Source organism: Schistocerca serialis, chromosome 1 (genome assembly GCF_023864345.2).
Source record: "Schistocerca serialis cubense isolate TAMUIC-IGC-003099 chromosome 1, iqSchSeri2.2, whole genome shotgun sequence".
Taxonomy (NCBI): Eukaryota; Metazoa; Arthropoda; class Insecta; order Orthoptera; family Acrididae; genus Schistocerca; species Schistocerca serialis.
Genome location: NC_064638.1, coordinates 1,093,991,102 through 1,094,003,966, shown reverse-complemented (window position 1 = coordinate 1,094,003,966; position 12,865 = coordinate 1,093,991,102). Strand labels below are relative to the sequence as shown.

Here is a 12,865-nt window from a genome sequence, read left to right as displayed (position 1 = left end):
AATATTCTTGTCAGACACTATGCTCCTTCTGCACCCATCTCTCTACCCTGTGGCTCCTACCCCTGTGACTGTTGCCACTGCAAGACTTGGCCCATGCACCCTCCTACCATGACCTATAACAATCCCGTAACTGGCAAAACATATACTATCAAAGGGAGAGCCACCTGAAAAATGACAAATCATAAACCAGCTGTTATGTAAACACTGTTTGGCCTTCTGCATTGGAATGACTGCCACCAAATTATCAATTAGGATGAATGGGCATAGGCAGAAGGTGTATACTGGCAACCCACAATACTCTGTTGCAGAGCATTCTCTACATGACAATTGTAATCTTGGCTCCTGTTTCACCACATGCACCATCTGGATTCTCAGTACTCCACAGGTGGGAACTAACATTACAACATGTCGTTGGTTCTCGTGATCCACCTTGCTTTAATTTATGTTAATTTCTTCCATCCCAACATTTCTTCACTGTAGATACTCTTTGATTCACTCCGTCTTAGTTTTCTACATCTTTCATTGTCTTACCCATCTATTTTTCACCACCCTCCTCACAACTCTGCTATGTACAATGCACTTAGCTTTTCACTCTTATTAACTCATGCATAATGTTTAAGCAGTAATCTCTGTCTGCATATTACCCTGTCTTCCACTTTAAACTCGCAGGTTTTAGAATCTCGTCCAATGCAGTCACCAACAATCAGTCTTTCCTTCTCATCCTGTAGGATAAGTCTCCCCTGCCCCATGGTTCTGGGTGACTTTCCCCTTTTCCTAGATCTCTCCAGTCCTTTTCCTTCAACCCTCTTGCTTCCCCTTCAATCCTTCTGCATGCAGAAGGAGCCACTGGCTATGAAAGCTTGCCAGTTACAACCATCTTTTATGTGTGTGTTCTGCCACTGCTTGGTGAGTAAACTTTTTATCTATCCAATTAAATAATTATGTTCTCTATATCGTGTTTGTTCTAGCTATGACTATGACACAGTTACTGAACACAATACATCTGCTGGTATCTGACAGAGATATGCAAATGCTCATCTTTTTGATATGGAGAAATTTATAATTACTGTAGACTTTAACATTGATGTGATGACCAGCTGATAGCTAGGTGCAGGCTCCTTACATAGTTTCAAAGTACGGTCCCTCAGTGAAACAGAAGCTACATGTCGTTAACAAGAGGAGTACATAGAGACACTGCTGACTGAAATCTACCAGCAGACTGAGGACTCATTGGCTGGAGGTGGTGTATAAAGACTGGTGTAGGGATATTTTATGGAACTGGTAACAGTATTACAGTTTATAATAATATAAGGATCAAAATTAGTAGAAATGTCATTGTATTGGATCATCACTGTAATAATTTTGTATGGCTACATACTAGATTCTTGCAGAAGTATTAAAATTCACACTGTTGTGTGACTGATACACTATACACCTACGCAGTGGTTTACTGACTTTTTTTTATAAAACTCTCAGATTAATAATTTCTCTAATTCAGCTAAATCCTTAATTAGTTACTAATTTGGATAAATAAATGAATTATCTGATTCAGATAGGTATACTGAATCTACTTTTATCTAAGGACTAGCACCTTTTAATATATAGCTTTGTATGTAAAAGAATTTTCTTTTTTCACTCATGTGATGAGGCTGACAATGTTCTGAATAGAAAGACAGTACTTTATTTGCCCAGGAGAATATGAACATAATGTCTGCTTCTTTCCCATCAGCTACTTGACATCCATTGCTAAATAAAGACCATCATCAAGCTTCATATTTTTTTATATTCAGTTGTACGCACCCAGATTTCTCGAATTTCTCCCACGTGTTGTCTTAATGTTATTTAGCCTCATTTTCTCAGGTCATTAACATGGGCTCTTCTTATCTTTGGGCATCTAGCAAAAAACTTCCAGTTTTTACTTCCTGACTACATGTCTCACACAACTTACTTTCATACAGTGGAAACTCCAGGTTGGAATATCAGCAATATAAGTTAAAGATTGATTGCTACTGACTGTAAAGGTGTCATACTGAATTGCAGGCAGGTACAATGAAAAGACACACATTAGGTTCCAGTCTGTTCCCTTATCCCTTTATTTCTTTTACTGTAGCTTCTAAAATTGCCAATGCACATATCTCCATTGTTTAGTGTGCAAGCCACAGTTTTTGAAACATGTATAAATAAAAAAATTAAGAGTCTCACATCTGAGTGCAGCTATGTAGATCAGTGCAGCACAACAGCTATAAAGAACTGCCCTAAAAAACACCTCTTAAGAAAATTAACTGTGTGTCCAAGCTTAATCCAGCTCACTTTAAATGACAGAAAAATTAATACAAATCTTGTTGAAAATGCAAAATGTAGCACTTGTAGCTTTACGTTCCGCAAAGTACAAACTCAGTAGACATTAACCCTTCAATTGCTGTGAAATGGAAAGACATTGTTACTACAACAAATCTTAAAAATCAGATGTGATTACATGTGAAAATTTATGCATTTTTAAACTGAAGACAGCATGTAATGGAACTAGACCTCAAAAATATAAGGTGGTCACTTGTCCAGTTGTATTTTTCAGCTTACAAGCAGAAAGTTCAGGATTTAATATCCATTTGCTCCCAGAAATTATTTTCTTTCTCTTGACATGATATTCCACTCAGATGGTTCTTTGGAATGAGAAAAATGTAAAGTTGAACATTAGTTCAGATTCCCCTGCAACTGGATGGGTGAGCTGCTGCTTTGATTGTGCCCCTGATGACCTCTGCATTGATGAGACTTGAACTCTAATCTTTCTTCTTCCATTCTGGTTCTCAGATCAGAGGAAACAAAGAGCATGACACCTCTAACAGGATCATAGCTTAAAAAACATTTGTATTTCTTGGAGTTAGTGATTGCTACTTTATTCTATTACACAAAATACCTACTTTCACAAACATAAATTTGCATTAATAATATATACAAAATACTACATATGTACTAACTTTTCTTCACTGACATCTGTTAAATCACCATATTCAATTGGTTCCATGCAGATAGTGCAAATGTTCTTCAGATCTTTGAAGCACTGATGACAGTAGGTGCCTGCACAGTCGAATTTGGGACAACTCTTGAGTTCCCCTTGAGTTTCTGCACAAACTAGGCAAGCCTTTTGTGGTGTATGGGGTATTATCCTTTGCAGAAGAGCACATCTGCCATTTAAAGAAAAGACAAATGAAAATATAAATAAAATTAGTCAGTTCAACTGCAGACGATTACTTCTGTTTTATGTATTTGCTATTGGCTCTACACTATTCATTCAGGATTTAACTAATTCCATTTCACTAATCAACTATGGGGACAATTATTGGCTAGTGCTTACCTTCAGGATATGGAACATGTAGTACTACTGATAGACATACATAAAATTAAGAGACATGCACCACCTAGCTTGTAGAACTAATAGTTCCTTCCTTGGGGAGGAGAGAGGGACTGGTTGAGGAAGTTAAAAAGGAAGGATAGGTCTCTCAGACCACAGCGTGAGAGGGGCCCACTTGTAGTGAAGATGGATGGAGATATGAGTACACATTTCACCTTTGAAGGCAATTAACGGCCAAAAATTATGTCACACAATTTATTAGTTTTCTCAGTTGAATTTTCCTTTGATATAACAGTGGGGACAGATATAGAAATAACTGAAAAACTGCACAAATCACTCACTAGAGGAAAGACCACAGGACATGATGGGATGCCCATCAGTTTTGCATTGGAACTGGGCCCTCTTCTAGCATCAGTTTACAGTACATCACTGGAACAATGGTGCATATCACATGACTGGAGAAAGGTACAGGTCAATCAGTTCATAAGAAGGGTCGCAAGATGGACACACAGAGCCACAGATTGAAGTCGCTGACATAGTTTTCTAATACAATTGCGGAAAATGAAACTATGCTTGCATATGATGACTACCCTGGAGCCTCAATACCCTCTATGTAGGAATCAACATTGTTTTCAAAAGCAATGATTGTGGTGAACCCAGCTTACTCTGTTCAGTCCTGGGAATCAGAAAGCAGTAGGAGTTCAGGTTGATGCTGAGTTTCTTGGCTTCCAGAAACTCTTTGATACAGTTCTGCACTGTTACTTAGTAAATTTAAAAAAATGCCCCCAGATATGCAATTGGATAGAAGACTTCCTAGTAGACAGAACTCACTGTGTCGCTCTTAATGGGGAGGCACTGTCAGAAGCAAAGGTAGTATCTGGTGTACTGCAACATAGTGTGATACGGTCAGAGCTGTAACTAAATGACCTGGTAGATAATAACTGTAACTCTATGAAACTATTAGCAGATGACAGAGTTGTGTAAAAGGAGCTGAAATTTTTAGAAACTTGTTACAAAATGCAGAGGTACTCGCAGATAGTACGAATATTAGCTGCTGAATCATAACATATATAAATGTAGTATAATATGCGTAAATAGAAGAAAACTTACAACATCCTCATTTGACCAATTCTTGAGAACTGTCTATCAGTCTGGAACTCTTACCTTGGGTTAGAGGGACAAATAGAAAAGGCTGAAAGGAGAGTCAAGATTCGTCACTGGTTTCTTCAGTTGGCATGAGAATACATGCAAAAGGTCAACTAACTGCAGTAGAATATATTACAAGAAATGTGTTGTGCATCAGAGAGAACATTACTCAACAAAATTCCACAAGCTCATGTTCCAAAATGAGTCAAGAAGCATGCTATTTCCTCTGCTATACATCTTGCATAATGACCACAATGCTAACATTAGACAAATTTCGGTCTATATGAAGGGATACTGACAGGCTTTTTTTCTGTGTGCCATACATGAATGGACTAGGAGGGGAAGATAAGAATGGTATGCACCCTATGCCACATGCCAGCTTGCAGATTACAGATGCAGTTGTAGCAGTGGACTGTGTCGAAATACATGTAGGCTGCTCTTAGTAACAAATACGGATTTTCTTTGGGTACTGACTAAGGTCATGTTCATATTTCAAGACACTGACACGAAAGCCTCAATGCTTCTGTGTGGTGAGGTAGTCCTCTTCTGGCCATGCAGCCACAGATGGTAATTGCTTGTGATATATGACTGTGCTTGCAGTAATACAAGAAACAGACAGTGTTATCCTATGTTCACGAAATCCAATGCCCGTGTGTTTTGACTTTGATGGCAGTGCTTTAAGGGTACTTTTCCAGCATGAGAATGCATGGCCACAACTGTAACCAATGTACTACTACACAAAATATCTCATGAAAGCGTCTTGATTTCTCTCAAGTCTTGTTTCCATAGTCAGGTATAATGCCGAACTACCTTTCTGGTATCTCTTGGTTTTCGGTTGTCATCTAACGGAGGCTCAATTTTCTATCCTACTTTTCTGTATATTATTCTAATAATTTGAATGCATGAGCCACTAAGTTAATTATAAGCAATTTTTCATATATACCTGACCTTGATCTCTGTCAAACTCTAACTCTAATGCTGCATCCTTTATGTCTTCCAAACTGACAACTGTTTCTTTGTCTATAATGTTAACAGATAGTTCCATCTCAAAGTACTCTTTCCACCTACCTACATTCTCCTCCAGGTTTCACAGTCAAATTTTGGGCGCTAATGACCATAGAAGTTTTGCGCCCTAAAACCACAAAAAAAAAAAAAAAAAAAAAAAAAAAAAAAAAAAAAAAAAACAGTCAAATTTGTTTTACATTCTTATGCTACTTCTTTTAAATTATCCAGAAGCTATTTTTACTTTCCTATATGCTGAATCAGTGATTAAAACAAGCATTTGTTTTTCAATTTCATCAATTTTTTCAGTGACCATTTTGCTGTAGTCTTCTTGTATTGCCTACTGATTTTATTCCTAGATGACTTTGATTGCTGAATAACTTTCTCTTTATGAATATATTTATATTTCTTTCTTTTTTAATCATTTGAAATATTTCTCCTATCACTCCCAATTTCACTGCAGTGACCCAGTGGCCACTCCCATATCTAAATTGTTGAACTATTCTGACTAGCCATTTTGAAGATGTTTATTCCTCCTTAACCAAACTACATACAACACAGTTTTTACAATGTCAGAGAACTTCAAATGCACATCATTCCTGAATAATTCAGTATCCTATTACTATGGTGACTCTCTCTAATAATTCTCTCACACTTCAGCCTACTCTTCATCATCACTAATTTGTGACCTGAATCTATAGCTCCTCCTAGGTAGGCCTTATAATCCAGTGTCTGATTTCAGACTCTCTGTCTCACCAGCTGATATTATTGTGTGTTGCCTAGCCTTTTTCATGTAGGCCTATAATACCTCCTCTTCTGACTTTTGAACAGAGAACTTGCCACTATTAGCTGGAAGTTTTTGCAGAACTCAGAGAATATTTTTTTCTCTCATTTCTACTGCTGAGCCTATGTTCTCTTATAACTATACCTCCTATTCTTTCCCCTACTACAATGTTTCAACCCCCACCCTCCACAATTGATAGATTTCATTTCCCTTTGTACAAGATATATCTGAAAAGTCCAATGACTGGTCTCAGAAAATAAAGAAAACAACAGTTACAAGCAAACTATGTTTACTGATCTTCAGCATTAGCGATAGCACACTTCTGACACCATTTGTAAAGCTGTTGGAAACTGTCAGCAAATGATTGTTGTGGAGCTGCTTGAAGCACCATGGTCTCATGCTGTTGGATATTCACAATGTTTGCTAATATTCACAATGTTTGCTAAAGTTCAAGAACAACAGTGCCTGTACTGTCTTTGCTTATCTTCAAATCTTCTGCTTTCATTCTCAAAGACAGCCATCGATCATCTGCAAGCATCTTTGTGCACTCTTGTCATTGCAAAATGGAGAGAAAAATCTAGCACTATGTAACATGAAGTTTTGCTTCAAATTAGGGAAAATGGTGATGAAGACTCATGGAGTATTATTGCAAGTACACAGTGTTGAAGCAGTAAGGAAAAATGTATCTCTGGGTGGTTTAAATGCTTAAGAGATGGAAAGGACAATGATGAGGATGAGCCACGCTTGGGTCAACATGCACAATCCCAGACCTCATCGAACGAGTGCTTGTGTATGCTCAGTGGCTGTCATTGAGCTTGAGGGCAGAAGAGTTGAAGATAAGGAAAGACAGAAGAAGCACTATTCTTCATGAACATCAGCAGACATTGTGAATATCCAACAACATATGACCAGAATGCTTGAAGCAATTCCAAAAAGAAGAATTCACTGATGCTTTACAAATGATTTCAGAAGTGTGTTGTAGCTAATGGTGATTACTCTGGAGGCCAGTAAAGGTACTTTGTTTGTAATCCTTGTCTTCTATGTTTTCTGGGACAATTCACCTAACTTTTCAGATGCACCTTGTATAAAGAATTACTTATTCAATTCCCTCAAAATTCTCTTTCTTCATCTTCTGCTTTTGATGATAGCAAGCATACCATAACTACAGTTTTTGGCACTGGTTTTAGTTTTTATTCTGATGAGAATATTTCTGTCACTGAACTGTTCATGGAAACTCACTCTCTGCTCCAGCATCTTATTCATAATGAACCATATGCTAATTACACTTTTTTCAGATGCTGCAGGTAGGCCTATTATTCAATTTCACCTGATCAGATAGCTTTATTTTGTTTCCATTTCACTTATTGACTCTGACTATGTCTAGTTTCAGTATCTCGATATTTTTCCAATTTTTTAGCTTCTATACCAAATTCAGAATTTTGGCATTTTCCAATCCCTTTTGTTGATACTTGAAACCTTTTCTTGGGGTCACCTCCCTCATAGCAGTTACCTCCCAGAGATCTGACTGAGGTACTAATCTTGAATATTTTGCCCATAGGGAGATCATTATGGCATTTTTCCAATTAGGAGCCACATTTTCAGTGGATTTATATTCTATGACTTCAGTGCAACAGTTTCCTTATTTTTTGCAATAGCTGACTTTTGAACCACCATGCAGCTGGTTAATCTGCTTTTTAAGGACAGTTTCCCACTCCAGTGGCAAGAGGGTGCCCTAGTCCTTTTCAGCCACTGTTCCATCGTCTTGTTAGAAGGCAACTGTTGATTTAAGACTGACTTCTTATATCATAAATTATTGGTTTCTGACTAATGTCATGATTAAAGTGTGCTATTTAGCAACAAATTCTTTGGGAATCAAGCAAGGGTTCACTAATTATTAATCAAGCATGCTAACCACTTTCTCCATACTTTATGAGGATCCGAACTGATTTTCCTTTATCCATGCTAATCTCTCTGAGAAGAGTTACACATGTTGGGCTGTGGCTTCTGTATACATTGTGAGATCAGTGTGAATTGTGTGGCTGCTCACCAATTGTTGTCAATCAGTGTTGGATGGTGAATGTATGCTGCCTGTGGCCTTTTTATCTGTTGTTACACAATGTGGTAAATGATGTCAACACATCTCTTTAACATGTTGCTACCTACAGCAGCTTACACAGCAGTCTGAGGTAGGTACTAACAGTATAACATTTTATGGTGCCACAGTCTAGTCCCTAGGAGACACAAGATACCCAGGTTTCAGGCACTTATCATTTGGCTGACATCAAATATGCTGATTTCAAGTATGTTGCTCAATCTACACTTGATTGTCACTCCCCAAGTGGCAGCCAGTACAAGCTCTGATGCCATTTGAATCTGGTGAAACACCTAACTACTCCATTTTGCATGGTTAAAGGAGTGTTCCCACTTCAACACAGCAGTTATTTCTAAAATATAACTGCTTATGAATGATATAGATGTATAGATTCTGACAATTAATGTCAGCATTTTTTGTGATGAGTGTAGTTTTTTATGGAATAAACTGGAGAGATTAAATAAATTTACTTAATATACAGTAGAATTCAAGAGAAAGCTGCCAGAATAAGTAGCAGGGAATGAACTGCTGATGTACAAAAAACCATACTGAGTTTGACATTATCTCCAGTTGGTGATGAAGGGTTTGTAGATCAGTAGGATTACAGAATTAAGTGCCAGTCATAGAGAGGCACAAGTAGTAGTTGTGCCCAAAAAGAGCATATTGTTTTTGTTGTGTTATCAGTATTTTAATTAGTGCACTGCCACCTAGGGCCAAATGTTATGGAAAATTTGGATACTGGTAACTAGGGAAATGCCAATATTTCACAAACATAGATTTGAAAAGACGGTATCATCAGTTAGAAGTAACACCAGAGGACTGACTCCAGATTAGATTTATGCCTCTATCTGGTCAATACCAATACTGCTAAATGACATATGGATTGATGAATGCAATACCAACATTCCAACACCTGTCAGAAGGGATGTCACAAGGTCTGAAACTATCTGTCACAGTGACAAATTTTATTATCCTTTTCATTTCCAATCAATGTTCCTGTTCTCAATGTACAAAGCTTTCCTTTATGTAGTTGAGAGTGGAGAGTTTTTTTAATACAGAACAAAGAACAACAGTGCACAGTTTACATTGATGATAGTATAGCGTTTCCCAAGCACGTACAGAAGCTCATCGTGTGGTTATGTGGCACGTTTAGTTGACTACAAGCAACGCAGCTAATAATGAGTTTGCAGGAATGCCTTTCATTTTGATGAGGATGGCAGGCAAACAGATCCCTGGGTTGTACAAGCTTTGTGGAAATTTCCTATTCCTAATACAGAAAACAAGTTATACTTTTTTTAGGTCTGGCTAACTAATACTGAATATTTGTGCCAAAATCTGAGGAAATGGTGAGACTGGTCACACATATTCTGAAGAAAGAGGTAAGTTTCACAGGATGACACATGCCTTAGAGATTGAAGGATTTACTGACCAGTCGTCCTGTGGCAATGGGGGAGATCGTGCGTTTTGTCAAAGTTTCATCAAAAAAGTTCACAGGCTCACCACCTGGGGTGCTGAAGTGTGCACTTATTCCAAGACTAAGAAGAGACACTATTGAGCTCTGTGGTTTTAGTTTTAAATATTATTATTCTGTTGTTGTCTGTCACAGTGACAAATTTTATTATCCTTTTCATTTCCAATCAATGTTCCTGTTCTCAATGTACAAAGCTTTCCTTTATGTAGTTGAGAGTGGAGAGTTTTTTTAATACAGAACAAAGAACAACAGTGCACAGTTTACATTGATGATAGTATAGTGTTTCCCAAGGACGTACAGAAGCTCATCGTGTGGTTATGTGGGACGTTTAGCTGACTACAAGCAACGCAGCTAATAATGAGTTTGCAGGAATGCCTTTCATTTTGATGAGGATGGCAGGCAAACAGATCCCTGGGTTGTACAAGCTTTGTGGAAATTTCCTATTCCTAATACAGAAAACAAGTTACACTTTTTTTAGGTCTGGCTAACTGATACTGAATATTTGTGCCAAAATCTGAGGAAATGGTGAGACTGGTCACACATATTCTGAAGAAAGAGGTAAGTTTCACAGGATGACACATGCCTTAGAGATTGAAGGATTTACTGACCAGTCGTCCTGTGGCAATGGGGGAGATTGTGCGTTTTGTCAAAGTTTCATCAAAAAAGTTCACAAGCTCACCACCTGGGGTGCTGAAGTGTGCACTTATTCCAAGACTAAGAAGAGACACTATTGAGCTCTGTGGTTTTAGTTTTAAATATTATTATTCTGTTGTTGTCTGTCACAGTGACAAGTTTTATTATCCTTTTCATTTCCAATCAATGTTCCTGTTCTCAATGTACAAAGCTTTCCTTTATGTAGTTGAGAGTGGAGAGTTTTTTAATACATAAGAAAGAATAACACTCGCATTTGTTGCATGCTGTTTGCCCATGTATCACATGCAATTTAGTAGCTATCTTATAGCCCCATAAGATAAGCTTCAGTGGTGACCACAACCTGATAGTGCCTCAGACGAGTAGTTCACGATGAGAAAACATTGATTTACAGTAATAAAATGCCAAATGAGGAAATCCATAACATGTCAATATTGGCTGTACGACTTCCATTACTCTGGCCTACTAATCCAACTCTCTGGTTTGTGCAAGTGAAAGTAAATTTTTTATGTTCTGACAGGCACCACTAAATTTGCCCTGGTGGTAAGTCAGTGTGGTAAGCCAACTTGACAACAGATATGCAGCAGAAGTGCAAGATATACTAATGGCACCTCTGGACACGGACGCATATTCTAAACTGAAGTCAGAACTAATATGCTCCATGTCTGCCTCTTAAGAGGAGAGAGTGTGAGAGGTACTTTTGCAAGAAGACGTCAATGACAAGAAAACCTCACAATGCTTATGTCACTTCAGAAGCAAAGTGGATGCTCACACTATGCCAGAAGCACTACTACACACAATATGGAGCAGTAGGCTGCTAGTGCAAGTGAAAGCGATAATTGCCTCTCAAACCGAGATATCCTTGGACGAAGGCTGACAAGATACAAGCTGCTATTGTGCCCCCATCTGGATCCGATGTTACCATTATGTGCGACAGCACCACAATGAAAACAAAACATGATTGCAACAAGCTTTCAAAAAAAGTCACAGCAATGGAGCAATAATTAAATGAAGGCTTGATAAGTAAAATTGATGTTCTGTCTAATCAACTGAATAAACTCTTCACTGATCCCGGCACTACAAGTAGTTACCATTAGTGATCACAGAACCATTCCACTCATGATGTGTCTCATTGAAATGACACCAAAGTCATGAATATATGCTGGTATCATCAGCAATTTGGGGATCCAGCCCATAAGTGCAACGCACTTTGCGAATATAGAAATGTTAAGTGCCAAGCAGATGTTGCTGTGCCTGTCTGACCTTCTACCCACCTCTATCTCACCAGCTGTAGTCAGGACACAAATTCTTGATAGATGACGGCTCAGATTTAAATATTCTGCTGTGAGATAAGGCTCATAAGTATTGCCCAACTGCCAGCTTCATGCTGACAGCGGCCAACAATTTTGATACTTGAACATACGGCACACAGCATATGGAATCAGACCAGGAACTGCATCATGCAATAACTTCTACATTCGTCATCATTGACATAGCAGAACCGATTATTGGGGCGGACCTACTTGCCCACTACCACCCACTAACCGATGTTGTTGACACCTGCCTGCAGTATGCTGTCACTGGGCTGTCAGCAACTGGATTTATTTATTTAGTGTGTGGCAGTAAAACACAAATGACAATACAATTAGTTGAAATTATTATAGTTATAAACAAACATCTAACAGGCTACTTCTTCTGGAGTTGATGTCAGGAAATTTTCAGGTTTCCCTTCATAAGCTGTCTGAGGGCATTCTTCTACGATGTGTTTTACTGTTAGGATTTCACAACATTCACAGAAGGGTGTCAATTTCTTGCCACATTTAAGCAGGAAATAGGCACATCTACCATGCTGAGGCCGTATTCTGTTCAGAGTTGATCAGATTTTACATCGTAACTCAAAACCTCTGGCTTTTGGGTAATACGTGGAATTTCATTACTCTGTTTTGTGGCCCACTGTTGAGGCCAGGCTTGAATCAAACTGAATTTTTCCTCTGTGGCTTTAATTGCCATTTTGATACGGGGCTTTCTGGATTGAAGGCGTCTATGGGAGGTGTATTCAGTGTCCTCATGTGTTGGTAGGTTATTGTTGCTCAAGATCTTCCTGTACTCATCATGAGTGCGTTTATATGATGCAAATTTGATGATGGTATATAACTCAGTACTGGGAGCCATTATGTAGGAGCAGATTTGATGACTCCTGCAATCATTCTCATTGTGTTATTGAGTTGAGCTTCAATTTTACAAGTGTGAGGACTGTTAAGCCACATTGGCACACAGTATTCAGCACTTGAGAAGACAAGGTTCAGAGCGGATGAGTGCAGGACAGAGGCTGATGCTCCCCATGTTGTTCCACAGTTTTGTATAATATTG

The 12,865-nt window shown here is 38.3% G+C and overlaps 1 protein-coding gene across 1 annotated transcript in view; it reads right to left on the bottom strand.

Annotated features, from left to right (window-relative positions):
- LOC126455618 (DC-STAMP domain-containing protein 2) overlaps nucleotides 1-12,865 on the bottom strand; it is a 315,015-nt gene that overhangs the window by 81,980 nt on the left and 220,170 nt on the right. Inside the window, exon 13 of the mRNA XM_050091384.1 lies at nucleotides 2,976-3,182. Coding sequence (XP_049947341.1) covers nucleotides 2,976-3,182 — 207 coding nt within the window. The remainder of the gene's footprint in view (nucleotides 1-2,975; nucleotides 3,183-12,865) is intronic.